Consider the following 21,329-nt stretch of genomic DNA (forward strand, 5'->3'; position numbering starts at 1 on the left):
CATTCTTGCTTGGAAAAGGAATCTTAAAGACTCTGTGAATCAGAAATTGGCATAAAACCCTGCTGGCTGAGGCCACAGGTCTCCCTAATAAACATTTATTTTATACTGATAACCTGGCGTAGCCTGGGTATTTATTTATCCTAATCCTGTATTAGACAGGAAAAGCCCTGATTTTGGCGACAATTAAATTAGTTTCAAATGTTTTCCCTGTGCCCCCAGAAGCGTCAAGGAAAGTGGGAGCCCCCGTGTGGAGTAGTGTGAAGCCGTTACTATGGCAACTCCACAGTGCTGTACAGTAGAAGCCATTTTACAGCGGTGAGGTAGAAGCCATTTGAAGGCACAACAGGCTGTATCTTAACAGAACAACCCCCCCCCCCCCGATGGGTGTTAGTGGTAACACTATCAATGCTGATGAGGTTACCTAGTTTGAGGTAATGAAAGGTCTGCTAGAAAACAACCAAGCTCTGAGACCACCAAGGACCCCCCCTGCTTTTATTATTTTTATAAATAACTCAAGGTGGCCTACATACCCCCTTCCGCTTTCTATTTTCCCCACACTAAACACTGTTGTTGGGCTGCGAGAATGACTGGCCCAAAGTCACCTAGCTGGCTTTCATGTCTAAGGTGGGACTAGAATTCACAGTCTCCTGGCTTTCTAGCCTAGTATCCCGTGACCCGTCAAAACCGCGGTCCACAAAAGCGCGATCGACGAAAGCGCGCATTTGACATCATCACAGCGCGACGAAAAAAATTAAAAATTGAAATAAAAATAAAATTAAAGCAAGCCGATTCACATAAAGGTAAGGGTTAGGTTTAGGGTTAGGGTTAGGTTAAGGGTTAGGGTTAGGTTTAGAGCGTTAGGGTTAGGTTTAGCGTTACGTTAAAGGTTAGTGTTAGGTTTAGCGTTAGGTTAAGGGTTAGGTTTAGGGTTAGATTTAGGCTTAGGTTAAGGGTTAGGTTTAGGGTTAGGTTTAGGGTTAGGTTTGGGGGGGTTAGGGTAAGGTTTTCGCTTTATTTTTACATTTTTCGATCACAGCGCGATGTTTTCGTCGCGCTGTGATGACGTCAAATGTGCGCTTTTGTCGAGCGCGATTTTGTCATCCGCGGTTTTGTGGTGGAACCTAGTATCCTAGCCACTAGACCACACATTCTGTTAAATTAAAAAGCAGGGTTCTTGTCAGAGTCTGGGGATATTCTGTAACCCTGCAGCCAGTGGGGATTTAATTCAATAAACAGTGGTTCAACCTGATACTAGCTGATAATGATATATTTCTTTTTGCCTATCTTGAACTCCTGTTTCACACTGTAGCTTTCACCATCACCAGATACCTTTGCCTGTCAGGTAAAATACACAATAAAAGAGGCGATAGCATTCGCTGAATTGAAAATAAGAAACAGGACAAGGAGTGGGGTGTGTTTTTTTGCCAGTTTTATTGAACCAGTAAAATTCCTGCTGAGAACAATGAAAGAGGTTTCAGCAAGTATAAATGCTATACAGTTTAAACAAACCCCACTCTTCCGTACCTATAAATAGATTTTTTTTTCTTGAAAATCTCATAAAAAGTGCAGATTTTATGAATTGCTTGTTAACAGGTTAATGTGCACACACATATTACTTTATTGAAAAATACGTTTCCATTTCAGCTCACTAATTTTTTTTTCTTCTTCTGGACCTGCTCAAATACAATTCAAAATGAGTAACTAAAAGCTTAAACCAAGAAAGACAGAAGAAAAAAAAGTAAGTCAGACAGATAGATCCAGTCGGATTGGCTTGTCCAATATGCATCTTGGTTAGAAAACTTAAGCTAAAGTCTTGGTTAGATCTTAAATCTGCACATTTTCCAAAAGAATGGGTCTATGTTGCTATTTTCATTTTGCTGGTGTTATTAAGGGTAATCTAAAGTCCGCAAATGCTTCAGTTATTCCTGCGCTATTTGTATTTTTGGAGTGTAGGAAAGAGACACCCCGGTCAACTTTTTGTGGCTCCGGAATAACTTCAAACACATCCTGAGGTAACAGAATCAAAGTTATCCAAGACCATATGAACACTATAAAAATCCATTCCTCCCAATCTCACCCTCTTTACTGGCATTAACCTATAGGTGGAAAAGCCCGTCGATCAGTTACAAGCAACTGTTGGGCCCGTTATGGGTCACTCAGATGATGCCATCTTGGAGCATCATTGTAGTCAATCAAAGGTGTACTTTGATTTTTGTCTACTCCCTTACTTCTGGCTTCAGGGAAATCTGAAAATACCCCCAAACTCCTGCTCTTCTCACACGTCTGACAAATAAAGATAAAACTTTGGACAGTGGGTGAAAAGGGAAGTGGACCATAGACTTCCCTCTGGTGCTCACCCTTCGAGATTTTCTGTCCTGTATTGTGGTTTCTCTTAAATGCTAGCAGAAGCTGAGATTTCAATTCTCATTTTCCCAACGAGCAAGCACGAAGAGGCATTCCTATGTGAAACCTCTACCTGGATTCTTATATTGCTAGCCAACCATCCCCACAGGATTAGAGCAGTATAAAGGATTTCGTTTCTCACACATACATAAGTTCACATTACCCATACTAAACACATGATCTCAAATTAATAGGAAAGGACAGTTTTAAATGGTTACGGGTTATTGAGTCACTTATAAAAAAAAACAACCCCAGAGACACCAAGCCCTAAAAAGCTTAAAACTCACAGACACATTTTCATTCTCTCCCCACGGACCAGAACACACACAAACACAACCCCAAATACACATATAATAATACAGCTGTGGAAATTCTAAATAATATAAGCTTAATCTACGTACAGCCATAACACAGTACACAACTTGAAGGTGGACATAATCCCACCTCACTTCCGGCTGCCGCTCTACGTTTCACAAAATTGTGAAGGGGAAAAAAAACAACACAACCCAAAAAGTTACAGTAACAAAGTCAAGGACCATCAAGGCCTATCACAGCTTCTAGAAATACACTACATTTAATGGGAGGAGAAGACAATGTTTCCCCCAAGAAGCCCATTGGAAAAAAAGTGATTTCTTTTTTTTTTCTTTTTCTTTTGAGCATTCATCAAGTGCAACTAGATGTTTATACATGCAACTTCAATCTCAAGAGTCAGTTGGCTGGGCGCTCGGCATACATTCAGGCAACCATTTTGTTTCCGATCCAGATAACATCAAGGAGGACTACGCCAGCCTTCCAACTTTCTAGACAGGCTTGGAGGTTGCAGTCCCACAACATCTGGAGAGCGGAAATCCGGGAAAGTCCAGATTGTGATGACCTGCTTATTTTGAGAATATTTTTTTTTGGGGGGGTGCATATTTTAATTGGGCCCACATCCATTGGGATTGTAATAAGGCCATGGGAGGGGGAGGATGCGGTGCCAAGGAGCGTAAGGATTTTCTGAAGGATCCTCCTTGATCGTTTCAATCCTTTTGTGAGTGAACAATTCAATGGAATTTATGTACACAGCTGAGCACTCAACGGTTTCTCTGCCTTTGGAGTAAATTTGGAAAGACCCATCTTTACACGGGTTTGAAAGGGTTTTGGCAGGGCTGCTGGAGGAGAAGTCGGGGGGGGGGGTGCGGGAGAAGTAAATTGTGCTTTGGTGAAATCTCGCTCCCCTTGTGCGGTTGACCACTTGCCCTAGGTCTTCATGCAACCACAACTTGATACAAGTCAGGTTTAGAAGAGAGCACCATTCCAAATGCTACGTGTAATTCAGGCAGCTTGTTCAGGAATCATGCATGGTGGGCTTGAAAGAAGAGGGAGAAATTGCTATGAAAAAAATCTTAGGGCTTCCTAACTGAATGATTCAGGAGATCAACCGTGTCCATCGGGGTGGGATTCAAAAATTTTAGCAACCAGTTGCTGGGTGGGCGTGGCCATGGTGGGCGTGGCCTGCTCAGCCTCCCGCAGCACTGCGGGGTGGTGGCGTTTCACTCTTCCCAGGCTCCAGAGACTTTCCTCTAGCCTCCGGGAGAGAGAAAATAACATCCCCCGGGCTCCGGATGCTGGAAATGGGCCCATTTTCCAACTTCCAAAACTTCTCGGAGGCCCTTTTTTTCTCCCTCCCCAGGCTCTGGAGGCTTTCCTCGAGCCTCAAGGAGCCTCAAGGAGGGTAAAAATGGCCTCCCCAGGCTCTGGAGACTTTCTGGAGCCTGGATACAGCTCTGTTTCTGGACTTCCGAAAGACCGGTATTTCACCCTCCCTCCCTTCTATATATATAGAATCACATGTTGCCAATCAGTGTACAAACAAATAAAAGAATATATTATTCTACTTTTGAAGTTCTGTTTCATAGGAATCTAAGCTTTGATTGTTCCCTGGTTAAAATTTTGGAGCAACCCTGAGGCTCAAATCTTGACCTCTTGTTTTCTCCCTGGGAGAGAAAGGGAGCTTTATTTGGAGGCCGCTGAAGCTAGACACCAAAGTGCATTAGATCAAAAGCAATTTAGATCTAACAACCATCTTTTTTCGGGCCTCTCCTGAATCATTTAATCAGGAAGCCTCAAGATCTTTCTTGGCAATTTCTCCTTCTTTCAAGTTCACGCCCTCTGAGGCAAGAGGTACTCTGCAAGAGATTGAGTCAACCTTTCTTTTCCTGGCTCCTTCTGGACTTCAACCACCATCACCACCAGCCAGCATTTCAAAGATCTCGAAGCTTGCATGTATACAAAAAAGAGCTTTTTTTTAAAAAAAAAAGCACAACCTCAGAGAGAAGAATTTTATTACCCAGACTTAAGAATTATGTAGCTTCTGCTCCAAAAAGAAACAATTCCCACGTATGGATTTCTCCATCTGATCAGAAAAATCTTTTGACCGTTCTCCCAAAGGTGCTTTTCCCAAAAGGCAACATTGGACTTTCTTGGGTTTTTCTTTGGAAACGTTTCACTTCTCATCCAAGAAACTTCTTCAGTTAAACGTTTGCAAAGAAGCATCCAAGAAAGTTGAGTTGCGTTTTGGGAAAAGCACCTTTGGGACAACCATGACCTGGATGATTGAGACTATAGACATACGCTCTTCTGACAGTTGCCATGCCTTCTCTTCAAGAGGGAAATTTACGCACCACTGATCTGGCAAGGTGGAAGGTCCGTTGTGCAGTTGTGTGCAAAATTCTTGCCGGGACAATCTGATCTTCTAAGTCATTCCTTGCCATAATCTGCGTCCTTTTAAAGCAAGCCGCAACTTTCATGATCAAAGCACACCTCAACCACAGCACTTCAGAGGAGCGCATGTGCACCGAAAGCTGGCTTTGAAAATTTTCACAGATAGCAGAACAAAGAATTCCTGGGATTCTCCTTTTCAGCTCAATGGATGGATGGATGCAAAAACTAAAAATAAAAAATCCCCCATCCTTGAAAAAAAAAAGGGAAAAGATCTTGAATCAAAAATCCTATCTAGCTAAACCTCTCCTGCAACTTATGCTTCTTAAAAGCAGTCCTACTGGCCTCTCTACATATGTATAGAAAGAAAAAGCACATATACGACATTACATTAAAACAACACCCTCCTTCCCCCCCCCATTCTATTAAAAAAAAGGTTGAAAAATCAAACGGAATTGCAAAGGGAATTTGTTCTTTTTTTTTCTTTTTCTTTTTACAAATTAAAGGGTTCCAACTGGAGGCTGTCTGGTTTAAAGAAATATTTATTATTTGATCGCATTTTATTACAAAGGGTCCCAGTCCAGGGGTGGTATTCAGCAGGTTCTGACCAATTCTAGAGAACCGGTAGTGGAAATTTTGAGTAGTGCGCTGAACCGGTAAATACCTCCTCTGACTGGCCCCGCCCCCATCTATTGTCTGCCTCCCGAGTCCCAGCTGATCGGGAGGAAATGGGGATTTTGCAGTATCTTTCCCCTGCCACACCCACCAAGCCACGCCCACCAAACCACACCCACAGAACAGGTAGTAAAATCTTTTGAATCCCAACACTGGTCCCAATCCAGAAGCTCTTAGACCAGTATTTTTCAACTTTGGGAAATTTAAGATGTATGGACTTCAACTCCCAGAATTCCCCAGCTGGCAGGAGGAACGAGTGGGCCTGATACCCAATGACAACCAGAATTGCACTCCAGCCCTTTCTAAGCGAAAGCTGAATCTAGTCGTGGAATAGAAATAGGTAAGGAATCTGGAAATCTACATGGCTACATTCAGGCCCTCTGAATCGTTCAGCTTGAAACTTGTCATTTCCTCTGATGTGTCAGCTACTCGAAGATTAGAGCATTCCCATGAAGCCAGTGGTGGGACCAGAAAACTGTCTATGCAACAAACAATTGTGTTAAGATTTTAATGCTTCAAAGTTGATTCTTTCTCATGTGTTTCTCCCCTCCCCTCCCTTTTTGCAGACTTATAGTTTGGCACATTTGTGAATTTAAGCAATACATCAAATAAAAAAAAAGAAAGAAGTAAAAATGGATGTCTATTCTGAACATTCACAATGTAAAAACAATGTCACAACGACAACTTATTTCGGTAGATAAATCTAACCGCTCTACTTGATCACACCAGATCATACTGGTCCAAACTTGGAAACGCTTTATAACATTTAGATTTGCCATTCTATTTCTAGGGAAAATCCCCAATTCTCAAAAGAATAGAGTCCCAGACTTAAATGCCAAAAGAAGACCAGGTACCAAGTGAAATTTTGCTTCTGCTGATGAATTTAGAACTGAGATATTTCCCTAAGGAAAGGGGGAGGGAACTAAACACCCTCTTAGAACTATAAAGTCTTATTTGTGTCTTGGTGAGTTTTTGTTATAATAAAAGTAAATTTTTAGAAGAAAAGACATTACTGCTTCTCAATGTGGAACACCGGTTTCCATTAAAAAGGTTTAAAAAAACTGCCATCTCCCTCTGAAAAATTAAAGCTCTTAAAATCTAAAACACGAACCAGATCACATATAGTAATCGTCCCTGTTCAGACAGACTAGATGATCTGCATAACAGTAGGAGAGTGGGCCCCTCTTGAAGGGATCTCAGGAGGAAGGTTGAACTTCCATCACTTGCCGTTCCTCCTGATGTCCCTTCTTATCTAGTGACAAGGAGGAGAGCAGAGGTGGGCTGTTACTGGGTTGCACCAGTTCACATGAACCTGTAGTTAAGATTCTGCGCTGTTCAGCGAACCAGCAAATCCCACCACTGGCTGGCCCCGCCCCTGCTTGTTTTTTGTCCCGTTTTGGCCTGTTTTTTGGGCCAAAAACAATGGCTTGAAAACAGTCCAAAAAACGGCTGAAAAACAGGCTGAAAAATGGGTGGGGTCGGGGCCAGCCAATGGTGGAATTAGCCTCAACCGACTGAATCCTACCTCTGCCTTTGAGGCGAGTGGCCAGAAGATGGCACTGGGTGTGATGAGTGACGTCACCCACCCCGTCTCATAACCAACCGGCCACACCTATCCAGCCAGAGACTGGTGGTTAAGTTATTCAAGTCCCACCACTGGAAGAGAGAATATGATTGAGGATACATAGCAAAGAGAGAGAGAGACAGAAGGAAAGACATCAGTCCTTGCTTCTATTTCTCTTTTCTCTCCACCAGTTGGTCTGCCGCTCTGTGTTGGGAGACCAGTTTTCAGTAATTTTTTCCTCCACTTTCATCATGACTCTCGTTCAAAGCCAGAGCCCCCTCAAAGCTAAAAATTGACCTTCCTAAGGGTGCTCAACTCTTCCACTGATTCAATGTGATTCTGGACACAACAATCCGATGCTGAGAGAAGAACATGGGCCCAACTTCTGCCATAGTAAAGCAACTGGCAGAACTCTTTCATTGCCTAGGAAATTCCTGTGCTATCTCCACCTACAGGGAAGGAGGACTGGACGTTTGTCCAGCAGCAACTAACTTAGCTTAGTTTGGTGGGTGGTTGGTGCCTGCACCAAGTCCCCATTCTTGTCCCAGTTTGATTTAACAGCCGTCTCCATTCAACTGAATGTCTACCCGAGAGGCAGAACTGCAGAAAATATAACAGCAGGAGGGAGAATAATGTTTTAAGGTGGCTGGGGAAAATATTTTTTTTCTTTTTTTAAAAAAAGTTGGTTTTTACAATTTCTAAGTTTCTTGAAGAGAAGTCACATCTGTGCAACGATGCAGCTGATAGAAATCCGTAGTGTACAGTAAACGTATCCCCCAGAGAATGTGGATATCAAAAATAGCTTACGGTTCCACATGCACAGGAGAATGAACACAATCATTTCAACATCTGAAAGGGGGGCGGGGCGGAAGAGGGGGAGGAGAACAACATCCTCTCACAAAGGATGGTAAGTAAAGTTTTGAAAAGTTCAACAAAATAACCTTGGTCTGGTCTATTTTTTTTTTTAAACACTGAAAGTACTATTATAAAACAAGTGATTATGAAAATCTTTCGCTTTTTTTTTTTTTTGGAACGATTCTATTTTGTTTTCTACAGCTCATTTAGAAAACCCATTTCGTTCATTTCCAAAGCACGGGGGGGGGGAGGGGAAACCTGGGGTCAGTCTTAAGCCAGAAAAGGGAAAGGTGAGTGAGTGGGTGGGTGAGGGAAGAATTTACATCAAAACCAGTCAAGCCGAAGTTAGTCACAACTGGCAATCTTGTTGCCAAAATGTTGGTCAGTGCTTAAGATTTATTGGTAGATTACGACCACTCGAAGGCAGTGGGCAAGTTGTCAACTCTGGCAAAAGAGTCACAGTTGGGCCAAAAGCAGCTTAGATTTCAATGGGACTTAGTTATGACTAACGTTCCCTGGATTAAGCCCATCACTGAAAAGTCACTGCTTCTGTGGGTCAGTATTCAGGCACTTCGCTGAAACGCAACGTAACACACTTAAAGCTATTAAAAACACGGGTAACTTGTGCTCTAAAACTGCAAAGAGTGTGTGCTCAAGCACCACAGAGACGGGATCTTTTTAATTTTTTTGGCAATTCACATCTTTTTCTCAAAAAGGACAGGGTCCAATGGTTGCTACCTCTGCGAAGCGAGCGTGGCGCTTTTGCCACAGTCGCTTCTCGGGAAAACTCAACCTGGCGTCTCCATTGGAAGGAACCGAGGCTCCACAGAAAGGAATGGGGATCTGGGCTCTACCCAGAGGTGGCATTCTACCAGTTCCGACAGGTTCCCCTGAACTGGGAGCAGAAATCGTGGGTGGCCCCACCCACCTGCTCCGGCTCTACGGCATCCCGTTAAAGCCCTTTTTTTTCGCTAAAGGGGCACGCGCAGAAGGCTCAGGCGCACTCATGGTAGGGAAGGTAAGCTAATACCACCTCTGGCTCCGCCCCAGTTTTGTTTTAACAGAGGCTTTGGCAATGTGGGAGTAGATGATTGTTCAAGGCAAGCAAGCCAAGGTTAGGAACAACGTTTGGGAAAGAACAAACTGCTGTTCCCCAGATGTTCTGAATAGGACTTTTCAGCAGGAAGCTTGTTGGGTGGGAGAACCTTGCCTTTCTGCTCAAATATTGCACTTCCTTTGTTCACTCATGACAACACACAGAAACATGATTCATAGCTTTAAAATATAGATTATATATATATATGCATATATAAAAACCTGCTCTAACACTATCACTCAGGGAAATACGAGAAGAATGAAACTTCTTAAAAGTTTGAATCAACACCACCATCATTACTCTTCTATATATTTTTTTTCTTTAAAAAAGAAAGAAAGAAACAAACAGCAATGGAAGAAAGATGTAACTTCACGAAAGCACTTTCTCTGCTTGTAGAAGGGGTGGGTGGGCATCTCGAGAGAAACGATCTCAAGTTGTGCAAGGGAATTTAAAGAGGCCCCGCCTGCGATTCTAGTCGAGCAACCGTCAACCAGAACTCACAATAATGGGCGAGACGGAACAGCGATCTCGCCCAACGGAAGGCAGCATAACATGGAACTTTCCGGGAAAAGGCTACAGATCAGCAAAAGAATCCATGCTTCGGGTGAACGAGTTTGGGGAAACTGAAGAGGAGAAGAAATAGGGTCTCGACTCTCCGGCGATACGAGTTAACACAAACTTTCCTATTTGGACCAACCCAACTTAACTTGCGTAGGTCTCCCCCCCCCCCCCTTTTGATCAGGCAGTGCGTGTTGAACTTGTACACGGACTCACTGCTGCCTAATCCGTGCACCAGTTAAAAGTTACAAAGTAACCTGGTTTAAAAATAAAAAAATCCACACACGCCAAGTTAAAACTGAGTTGCTGGCCTGGGTTGCCAAGAACCTCCGCAGAAATGGGAGAGGCAGAAAGCGACACAATCGTAGGGCCAAAGAGGATAGGCCGTCCCTGAAACTGTACAGTTGAAATGGATAGGGGAAGAACCACGGCATTCAGGAAAACAGTCTTCCAATGCCGTGTTGTCAGTAACATGCCGCGGGGGTGTGCCGCAGTTGCTTTCACATTTTTCTTTTTTTTTAAAAAAAAAAAAGGTAAACACAATAGTTGCATTCATTCCACACGACCTCCGACCTACCGCCGAAGAATTAACATTTCTTGGGAGTTTATGCAAGAACAAGCTTAACTGAGCAATTCAGCTTAAAACGTAGCGTACGCGGTATTAAGGGAAACGGCATGTTAATATTCCAGAAAGAAGCTAAAAAGAAAGAAGGGAGAAGAGATGGACAAATCCATCCGGGCAAGATACCGTCTACAGGACAGACCGAATGCGATAGTTGGAACCTCAAGAGAGACATTTTAAATTCTGAGTGCGAGGGGAAAAAAACACACACACACAGCAAAGGATCAGAGATAGCAAACCAGCTGACAGCAATACTTCAACGGGAATCCGCTTCAGGAGAAGCATTCCGCAGTGTTGTTGTTGGCGATTGCTAGTAAATGTAAGCATCGGGAAAGAGATAGACGGACAGAGAAAAGAGCAAGAGATTCATTGCACGGTAAACAGCTGCCAGACACACAGCTTCAGCTTTCAACACTACGGAATCCAATAGGCCTGATGCCACCCCCAAAAGAGGGCAGCCTTTTACTGCTCGTCTTATTTGGAAGTTTGGCTCCTAAGACCGCGTTGGGCCTGTCAGGTCAAGTGACAGGTGATGGCACGAAAGGCGTAGAGCAGCTCCGCCTGCATGCGAGCTTCCATCAGAAGAAGATTCACGTGGACCTAAGGAAATAGGGAAGCAAATTGGTAAATGACTCTGGAGATTCTCAGTCATCTGGGCCATTGTTGTCTCAAAGATGCTTTTTTTAAAAAAAGCAACTAGACTGGTTGGTTGGTTGTTGTTGTTTTGAGGAAAGAGGAGATGTTTCGCTTCTTCCAGAAGCTTCATCAGATGGGGGGATGTAAAGAAGGCTTCTATCCCGCCACCATCAGAACGGATGATGCTTCTTGGAAGAGAAGCGAAACGTCTTCTTTTTCTTCCTCAAAATAAAAATAGTCCAGTTGCCTTTTGGTTTAAAACCACATTTCCACCCAATCTCCTTTCTTTTAAACATAGAAAATTCTACCCACCAGTTTCGAAGAGGAAAGGGGTGGCCATCACTCTTGATCATTGGGAAGAATTTTAAACGCAATGAGAGGGTGTGTTTAGTGTATAGATAAGACAATTTGCTGCCCCTTTCCCAAGGTAGATTCAAAAAGGAGGTGTGTTAATGTGTTTGAGCAGGGGTATCAAACTCAAGTCCCATGGGGCTGGCCTGGAAATATCAAAGGACTGGCCCACAATGCTTCTGCTGGCTTCCATAGCCTCCTGCAGCACTCTGCCGGCTGAAAACGGGTCATGCAGAGGCCCCGCGAAGGCCACCCATGCCTAGTTTTTGGCTTCCATAGTCTCCTGCAGCACTCTGCTGGCCCAAAACGGATCATGTGGACGTCCAAAACAGATCATGCCTTGTTTGTGGCCTCCATGGCCACCTGCAGCGTTCTGTTGGCTGAAAATGGCCAGCAGAGTGCTGCAGGAGGCCAAAAACAACGCACGAATGATCCTCGTGGGGCTTCTGCGGGGCCTGTTTTTGGCCGACAAGGTGCTGCAGGAAGTGTACATCCCGTCTCCCCCCCCCCCACTCTCTGCCCCTCACTACCGGCATGTGGAGAACTATCATGCTGATTTGTCTGTTGAAGAAATACTGTTTGACACCCTGCGTTTGAGGGACCCACCTTTTCTGAGTGCTTGAACTGGCGCCAGTAGCTGTCGTACATGCGCTTGTTAGTTCTCTCTGGGTAGCAGGTCACGGTCTTAATGTAAATCTTCAGATTCCGTTCAAGTAGTTGATTAACTTCGCCGTAATCATAGTCATCATATCTAAATGAGATTAAGATTTTCTTGAGCATGTGATATTTTGAAAAAGCAAATCTTTTTCCTTTATTTTGGAGGTTGGAGGATTTGGAAAACCTCTTCAAACTGCGCATCAGGATAAAAATGCCTGATTGTGACTCTTACTGTTCCAATATCATATAGTTCAATTAGCTTTGTCAAACTTTTAACCTGAAATGCCTTTGAAAAGATCTATCTATCATCTATCTATCTAAACAGGTGTGTGTGTGTGTGTGTGTGTGTGTGTGTGTGTGAGAGAGAGAGAGAGAGAGAGAGAGAGGGAGGGAGAGAGGGAGGGAGGGAGGGAGAGAGAGAGAGAGAGAGAGATTGATTGATTTCACCCACAATTCAATCATGGTCATCCATCTGAAAAGTTCCGTAAAGAATGATGCAGGTGTGGGGGTGGGGTGGAAGAGATATTGCAAAGGAGGGGAGTTTACCGCCAAGGCCAACTGTCTGGTATACCAACCTAATAATGATATTTGAAGATGTCTCCCACCTGACAGCTGTGGAGATATACAATTGGACTATGGACTGGGGTACCAATGTGAGGGGAATGAATCATGTATTGATATCTAATGCTTTTGCGCACTTTTGCTCAGATCCAGCTTTGCTTAGCTTCTCATTACTTATAATCAGTAAAAGTACTCTTAATTCTGCAAAATGGAGTTGAGTGGTTTCTTTCTTGGTTATTAAGTGAAGGAGCCCTGACAGAAGCTAAGTTAAGTGGGCTACCTAACAGAAATAATGAAGTGAGATTTCTTCCAATTATCCCCCCACCCCCAAATAGCAGCATTGTAGAAATTTTCATCAGGACTACAGCAGGGAAAGAAAAATAGGGTTAAATATTAAAAGAACACAGGTAGTCCTCGACTTATAACAATTCATTTAGTGACCGTTCAAAGTTCACGACAACACTGGAAAAAAGTGACTTATGACCCTTTTTCACTTTTACGGCCACTGCAGCATCAAAATTCCGGCGCTTGACAAGTGACATACATTTATGACAGTTGCAGAATCTCGGAGTCATGTGATCAGCTTGTGCGACCTTCTGACAACTTAACAACCGTGTTACTTATTTAACAGATGCAGGGATTCACTTAACAACTGTGGCAATTAAGGATGTAAAATGGGGATGTAGAACTCACTTAACAATGGCCTCAGAGCAATTAGCCACAGAAATCTGGGGTTTAATGGTGGTCATAAATCGTGGACTACCAGTATTAAATAACAAGGCATAGTTAACATCATATTTACTCTGCCCCCAAATGGAAAAAGAAAGCTTCCTGATCCTACAGCCTTTCTTCAGTTCTTGGGAAAACAAACAAATAGTGGCTGGATATTACTATACCTAGAGCAAATGCCATCATATTACTTTTGACTGTGTTTATTTCTGTTCTCTAATTATACATGCATATTCATTTATGCCTTTCTATCTCGCTGTGTTCAGGGAAATGCAAGTTAACATATACTGAGGTTCTCTCACTCAAAAGAGTAATGTTTATGATTATGGTTATAACCGCCTCTATTGCATCATATTTAATTTTTCAAACATAAAGTACTGTTTAACTACAATACATAACACCCGCTGATTATAGAGAGTCCGGAAACTACGGAATGCATCCATTATCCCAACCAGCGTATAACCTACCTGATTCCAAACATACAGTGAACGTAATTAAATAAAGCTCTTCTTAACATGGTGGTGTCAACATCTTCATGGCTGGCCATGGTATTGTAGGTAAGGTTGTAGACCATCCGAAATTTCTCGTCCAGGAGATGGCCAATATCAGAATACAGTCTGTTCACAAGGGAGAAGCCATGATTTTCCCAAGTGTAGTCCTATAAAAAGAAATTAATAATGCCACCAATTTGTTTATGGTTCAGCAGTTCTTTTTCTACACCTAAACAGTTCTGGTACAGCAGGGGTGGGATTCAGCAGGTTTGGACCGGCTTGGGCAAACCGGTAGCTCCGACCATCAGCTGGGAGCAGAACAGTTTGTATCAGTGGTGGGATTCACATAATTGAACAACCTGTTCTCTGCCCTAATGACCAGCTGGGTAGGTGTGGCTCAGTGGTCATGTGACTGGGTGGGTGTGGCCAACCCAACGTCACTCACATTGATGGGCACTTAGCTGTTACAATGTAAGTAAGGGTTAACTGGAGAAGCAGTTTCTGTAAGCAAGGCAATAAAGATTAGGTTAGAAACAACACCAGCCTTCCTGCCTTCCTTACAGGATTAGCCCTGAAAAAGTGGGAAAACCAAAAGAGTTGTTTTGAAGAAAAGCCAAGGATGCTCACTCCAAAAAACTTAGGGCTGACAAGAAGCTATAGCAATAGCAATAGCAGTAGACTTATATACCGCTTCATAGGCCTTTCAGGCCTCTCTAAGCGGTTTACAGAGAGTTAGCATATTGCCCCCAACAATCTGGGTCCTCATTTTACTCACCTCGGAAGGATGGAAGGCTGAGTCAACCCTGAGCCGGTGAGATTTGAACCGCTGACCTGCTGATCTAGCAGTAGCCTGCAGTGCTGCATTTAACCACTGCGCCACCTTGGCTCAGTGGTTAAATGCAGCTGCCTTCTTTACTTCTTATTTTGGTTCTCCATCAGTAAGTTTACACATGTCATGTAAGAGTCGGGAGTGGGCGGCATACAAATCAATAAAACTATAACTATAACTATAACTAGTTACCTGGGCTCGAAATGTTGGAAGATGATCTTCCCCCCGTCTTGCAAAATCTTTGTAACCAAACCCAGGGTCTTCAACGTAGCAGGAAACATCGCCGATGGAAATTAATTCGTCATCAAACTCTGTTAAAGAAAAGGACCGCAGACAGTAAAATATACCTTTCCCCCCGCTGATCAGATTCATCTCAAAACAATTGTATGTTATCAAATGGGTCATGAGCCTGGGGTTGGTTTCCCATTAGCTTCCCCCAACCTAATCTTACTTCCTAATTTAGAAAGGAAATTGAGCCGCGGTGGCACGTTGGTTAGAGTGCAGTACTGTAGGTTACTTCTGCTGAAGACGTCTCCGTGGTCATGTGGCCGGCATGACTAAATGCCAAAGGCGCACGGAACGCTGTTACCTCCTCATTAAAGGTGGTCCATATTTTTCTACTTGCATTTTTAAAAAGTTTTCGAACTGCTAGGTTGGCAAAAGCTGGAACAAGTAACGGGAGCTCACTCCATTACGCGGCACTAGGGATTCGAACTGCTGATATGCCGACTTTTCTGGTCAACAAGCTCAGCATCTTAGCCACTGAGCCATCGTGTCCCTATGGATTACCAGCGCCAACCATTAAAAGCAGGGCATCTCTCTTACCAAGAAACCCTCCATCCATTTTCTCCTCTCTGCCAACTAAATGTTCAAAGGATTTAAGTTTGCTAAATACCCTTTTTGAAGCTTGACTGCTGCAAAGGTGTTTGCAAATTATCTTGATTCCCCATCTGGGCTGACTCCCAGGCATCCCAATGAAATTGGGTGGGGAACCTGCTCTGTGTCTATTAGTAGCCCCATTAAAAAGAAACCCTTGAATTCACCCAACTGTTACAAGGCCACCTTTATTTATTTATTTTTAATTCTGGCTCATTAGCCAATTAAAACATAAGTATGTGGGAAGAAACCTTATTGGCAAGCATCCAAATAGTTTCTTAATGCGGTTTAAGAAATCAGAAGTTGTCAAGCCTTGAATTACTTTTTGTTTTGTGACTGATTCTTGCCATCTCTTTTGAAACAGGCTTTCTGGAAGTTATGTGACAGCACTTTAAAAAACAACAACCTCCAACATGTTATTAAAAACAGAAACTAAGCAGTAAAAGAGTCTCTATCTGCCTTGTCTTTGCAGCCTATATCCTTTTCCTTTTCCATTCTGAGTGGTATAAAAAAACATTTACTGCATGGGATAATTTGCTCCAAAACCTTATTTTTTTTAAAAAAGTCAAGGTTGATTAAAATACTTAAAAAGTTATTTAAAGGCAAAGGAAGTGCTTTCAGGCTGCTAACCAGCCCCATGGCTGCATGTTCCCCTGCGCTCTTCCCCCAAGGCCTCAAAGCAAGGGTGCCAAACCCCAGTGGCCGGATCTGGCCCATGAGGTGCTTAGATCTGGCCCATGGGGTCACCTTGGAAACAGCGAAGGTCTGGCCTGCAGTGCCTTTGTCAGCAAAATGGAGGTTGTGAGGGCTGTGTGCAGCCCGCCCGAGCTCCGTTTTCAGTGGCAGAGGATTGCAGGAGTCCATCACAGCTGAAAACGGAGCTTGGAAGCCTGTTTTCTCTGGCAGAGTGTTCAGGCCAGTGGTGGGATTCAAATTTTTTCACTACTGGTTCTGTGGGTGAAGCTCTGTGGGTGTGGCAGGAGAAGGATACTGCAAAATCCCCATTCCCTCCCCACTCTCAAAATTTCTGCTACCGGTTCTCCAGAACCTGTCAGAACTAGCTGAATACTACCTCTAGTTGAGGCCCATGGGTTGCTTAGATCTGGCCTGCGGGACTATCCTGGAAACAGTGAAGGTCTGGCCTGTAGTGCCTTTGAAAGTGAAAATGGAGCTTGTGAGGGCCGCTTGTGGCCCTCCCGAGCTCCATTTTCACTGGCAGAGGGTTGCAGGAGGCCGTCGCGGCTGAAAACGGAGCTTGGAAGCCCATTTTTTCTGGCAGAGCGCTCGGGCCACCACAGGCGCCCCTGACACAAGTGACATCAAGCTGGCCACGCCCCCTGCCCACGTTCCCCCTGCCCTCCCAAGGTCAAACACAACCCTGATACGCCCCTTAATGAAATCGAGTTTGACACCCCTGCCTTAGAGCCATGTTTCACTCCTTTTTGGAAGGCCAGTAGGGGCCGGCCTCACTTCCAGGAGAATAATAATCCACATGGCAGAGGTGATGGCAAAGGCAGCTTTTTTCTTGGAGCCCGCCAATCAAAATGCTTACACTCAGCAACATCCCTTCCCTGTCTGATCGGGTGGGACAGGCTGATGCAATGGGACGAAGATGGTTCCCTAGGCAGCCAGGCTCCATGACATATATAGGACTTTAAAAGTCATAACCAACACCTCGGATTGGACCTGGGAGCAAACTGGCACCCAAAATGCAGTTTGCAGAGCAAAGGTATTACATGGCTGGCTGAGGAATTCCAGGAATTGAAATTCACACTTCTCAAAATTGCTGAGGTTGGGAAATATATTGCTCTAAAGTCTCCAAGATTTCACCGAGCTACCTGGGGCAAAGCTTTTATTATTATTATTTTTGAATATGTCACTTCATATTCCCAGTGATGAATGAGCTATTTGAACATTCCAAGATTCTTTATACACCTTCTAATCTCATTTTCATTTTCTTTTTGCAAAGTTAGCATGTCAGAGAGCTAAAGCCTTCCAGACTTTTTTTTTTTTTTGATTAAAGATTTATTGCCGGTGTAGGGGAACATACAAAGAGTGTCCCACTTAGAATACTCCGAGTCTGAAGAAAGCAGATTTCTCTGCATGTATAAACTGGCTCAGAAAAACCTCCAGCAAGTGAGAACCGCATCTGTAAGTTTAGCTTGATTTTATTTCATTCAGCGGACGGATCTGAATTATGAAAGCAGCTCCAGTGGAGCACAGAGAGGGCAAATACCTTCAGTAACAACTAGTAGACTCTCTGATTTTTCTTTCTCAAAGCGTGTATCCATTTCTTCTGGGGAAGCATCGTCCTCCTCTTGCAGCCTCTTCATTCTGTCCATCAAGGCCTCCAACTCACTTAACGAATCGGAGAGCTAAGACAGATCACAAGTAGGAAGAATGTTAACAGATATTGATGCTCTTTTGAGATGAAACTAACTTTTGCTTACTATTCTACTCCTACCGTATTTTCCCCAAAATAAGACAGGGTCTTATTTTCTTTTGACCCCCCCGAAATAAGCGCTTGGCCTTATTTTCGGGGAGCCGAGGTGGCGCAGTGGTTAAATGCTGCAGGCTACTTCAGCTGACTGCAGTTCTGAAGTTCGGCTGTTCAAATCTCACCGGCTCAGGGTTGACTCAGCCTTCCATCCTTCCGAGGTGGGTGAAATGAGGACCCGGATTGTTGTTGGGGGCAATATGCTGACTCTGTAAACCGCTTAGAGAGGACTGAAAGCCCTATGAAGCGGTATATAAGTCTAACTGCTATTGCTATTGCTATTGCTATTTTGAGGTGCAGGAAGCAGTGAGCTTGGTCACCTGATGGCTACTGCTGTGTTGCAATATTTTGGGGAGGGCTTATTTTCAGGGGAGGGCTTATTTTAGTGCATGCACTCAAAAGCCCGATTGGGCTTATTATTCAGGGATATCTTATTTTGGGGAAAACAGGGTACTACTACTACTACATTTGTGTGGAGAGCACAGAAGCTCTTCCAGGTTGAAAGGTTTGAACAGTGACACCACTCTTGCCTGGGGGACACCCAGTTTGGGGGGGTCCTTTCATGTGCCCATTAACTTGAGCACTGAAGTGGTGCCCATCTACTTACTCATGGTTGCCCTCTTTCAAACTGCTGAGTCAGCAGGAGCTGGAGAGTATGATGGCAGCTCATCCCTATTTCATATTCTATTCTATACGGCTATTCTGCTTTTTATACTTTATACTCACCAAAGTTTTTTTGGGGGGTGGGGTGGGCAGAGGGATACTCGTGTTCTATTCCTGGCTAAATTAATTGGAGGGGAAGCATTTGTATTCTTTCCTAGCCATGGTAGACAAGTTATTAAGAAAAGAGTCAAAATACACCACAGATTGGTGACCAAATGGGGCTTTTCTGGCTAACCAAGCTTCTGATAAAGGAGAGATTATGGGATCACCCATTTGCACTCCAGACAGCAGCTCCTCATAAGTGGACTGCTCATGATCAGAATGACTGGGAGTCAGGGGATTTCCACCAAATTCACAGCCATCATGTAGCCTTATGGACAGAAAGTTCTGTGGAAACGTATTTCTTAATCACTTTTTGAAATTGCTCACCTGTTATTAGAATATTAAGAGCCTTCCGTACTACAAATTTGATGTTATGCACAAGGGGAATCTAACTTCTTGAAAGAAGTTTCAAAGATAAGTTGATTATAATATTGATTTTAAAAATGTATAATAAATAGATGAAGGGCCCAGATAGATTTATAATAAACATTTCAAATTATCATTACTTCTCATTAGAAAAAGCTGTCTTAAAGGAAATGATAGGATGGCAAGTTGAATCTTGGACACTAGAGGGAATCAGAAGAAACTAAAGATTACAATTATAAGAGAAGAACACTTAAATTTGACTTGTTACTATAGAATGGGGCAAAATATTTGAACACATGGATGTTTTGGAGAATATTTTTAAACAATGGACCCAGCAGTCAATTTTAAGAGTGTCTGTTTTAAGAGTGTAGATAGACCGTGTTTAAAAGATGTTATGGAAGAAAAACAAGTTTTACTGGATACTGAAAGTGGATTTAAAAATGATAAACTACAAGAATGGTATGGAAAAAGATGCTAGACTGGATTTACAAATGAAACCAGCGAACGTCTTAATTATAGGAGATGGTAAACCAAAAGAGCAACTTGGATAACTCTCTTATATTGGATTTACAAAAGAGACTTTTCAAAGTTCTGAAGGATTTTGTGAGAACGGCCAAAGGGGAAAAAAATTGAAAAGAAAACAAGTTCTAGGATTAGAGTTTGAAAGAACTAAAGATCAAGATGGTTACAAATAAAAAGAATGAATTTAAAATATTTTTTAAAAATCAAATTTAAAATGGATGTGTTGATATTTCTGGATAATCTCTTAATAGACTTTTGCTGATGAGGATTGAATGAGGAGTTTGAGAATTTGTTTATAGAGGAAGGAGGAGCCTAGGTCGCTACGAAATGGTCGCCCGATCTCAATGCTCCGAGATCGCCGCCAATACTTTTTTCGCTGGGTGGTCCAATCGGACCTAAACTGTCCCATAGAGACGGTGAACAGGAAGACTACATTCTGCTGATCACAGGGACATCGCAAAGTCCCTGACTGATGCAGGAGAAGGTCTCTCAGCTGGCGTTAAAAGCTCAGGCTGATGAAGTAGGGACGGCTCCAAAATGGAAGGAAACAGAAGAGAAAGTGTTTACAGCTGGTGAGGAATTTTTACCCGTTTTAAAAGAGCCTGCCTATAAAAAACTTAAAGCTAATTTAAATCTAAGAATAAAATAAGCGGCAGAATTAAGCTTTGAATTGTTTTGGTCAGTGTGTTATCTTAATTTTTAAATGTTATTTTCATGGGTTGAATTTATGCAAACAGTTTGAAATGAATGGATCAAGTTTTCTTCTTCTAAAATTTTTACTATTACTTTCACAACCTACGGACTAAACTCCTTATTCATCACTACATGTGTTTTTTACTCTTTCTTCTTTATTTCATGTAAGAATTTGACTTTTTTTTAAACTTGGAAAGATACAAAAAGAACAAAGAGAATTGCAACAATTGTAACAACAAAGGGAGAGATAACTGCTACTCGAAGACTGAAACTTGAGTACTGAAAACAAAATACTTTTACTTTCACTACTAATTATTCTGGTCTGGAACTTTAAAGTCTCACAATTTGTTTATAGAAAGTGATAAGAAGTAAAGCACCATTTGTTTATACAAATGTTCCTTTGAAGTATATCCTTAACCAGAAATCTCATGGTGAACCTAGGTATAACCTTGTAAAAATCTTCCAAGTCAGAGCAGCAGTGTTTTTACAGCTAGAAACAATGGCTTATTTCCAACAACAGAGAGAAACTGTCAGCTTGCAAGAGATAATATTTGCAATACAAAAATTACCAAATATATTTGAGAAAATGTTTGAAAAATTAGAGCGCCTAACAGAAAAATATGATGAAAAGGATGGAGATGCCTATCAAATGGGGAAAATAGAGGGTAGAGTTCCAAGCAATAAAGAGAAAAATGATTACAAAGAAATCAAATCTGCTGACATCTATGGTGAATGGTTTCTGTCTGGAAATGGAAAAAGTGGAATATGGAAAGGGGAACCAGATGGATGGGAACCCTACCCTAGATGGTTAGACACAGAAAAAGAAAAAATAAAAGAACTTATGGATTTAAAGGGAAAATTTTTATTAGTAACACCATCGATA

At 42.7% G+C, this 21,329-nt stretch overlaps 1 protein-coding gene across 1 annotated transcript in view; it reads right to left on the reverse strand.

Moving 5' to 3' along the window:
• Positions 1–1,412: 1,412 nt before the first annotated feature.
• The window catches only part of SESN3 (sestrin 3), a 79,095-nt gene continuing 59,178 nt past the window's right edge, over positions 1,413–21,329 (reverse strand). Inside the window, exons 6-10 of the mRNA XM_087721116.1 lie at positions 17,840–17,978; positions 14,920–15,038; positions 13,875–14,065; positions 12,067–12,211; positions 1,413–11,073 (exon numbers count right to left, since the gene is read on the reverse strand). Of these exons, the coding sequence (XP_087577242.1) occupies positions 10,987–11,073; positions 12,067–12,211; positions 13,875–14,065; positions 14,920–15,038; positions 17,840–17,978 (681 nt within the window). The 3' untranslated portion in view covers positions 1,413–10,986. The remainder of the gene's footprint in view (positions 11,074–12,066; positions 12,212–13,874; positions 14,066–14,919; positions 15,039–17,839; positions 17,979–21,329) is intronic.

The sequence above is a fragment of the Thamnophis sirtalis genome, unplaced genomic scaffold, assembly GCF_051295495.1.
Source record: "Thamnophis sirtalis isolate CommonGarterSnake01/CBP01778 unplaced genomic scaffold, rThaSir2_p1.2 scaffold_8, whole genome shotgun sequence".
NCBI lineage: Eukaryota > Metazoa > Chordata > Lepidosauria > Squamata > Natricidae > Thamnophis > Thamnophis sirtalis.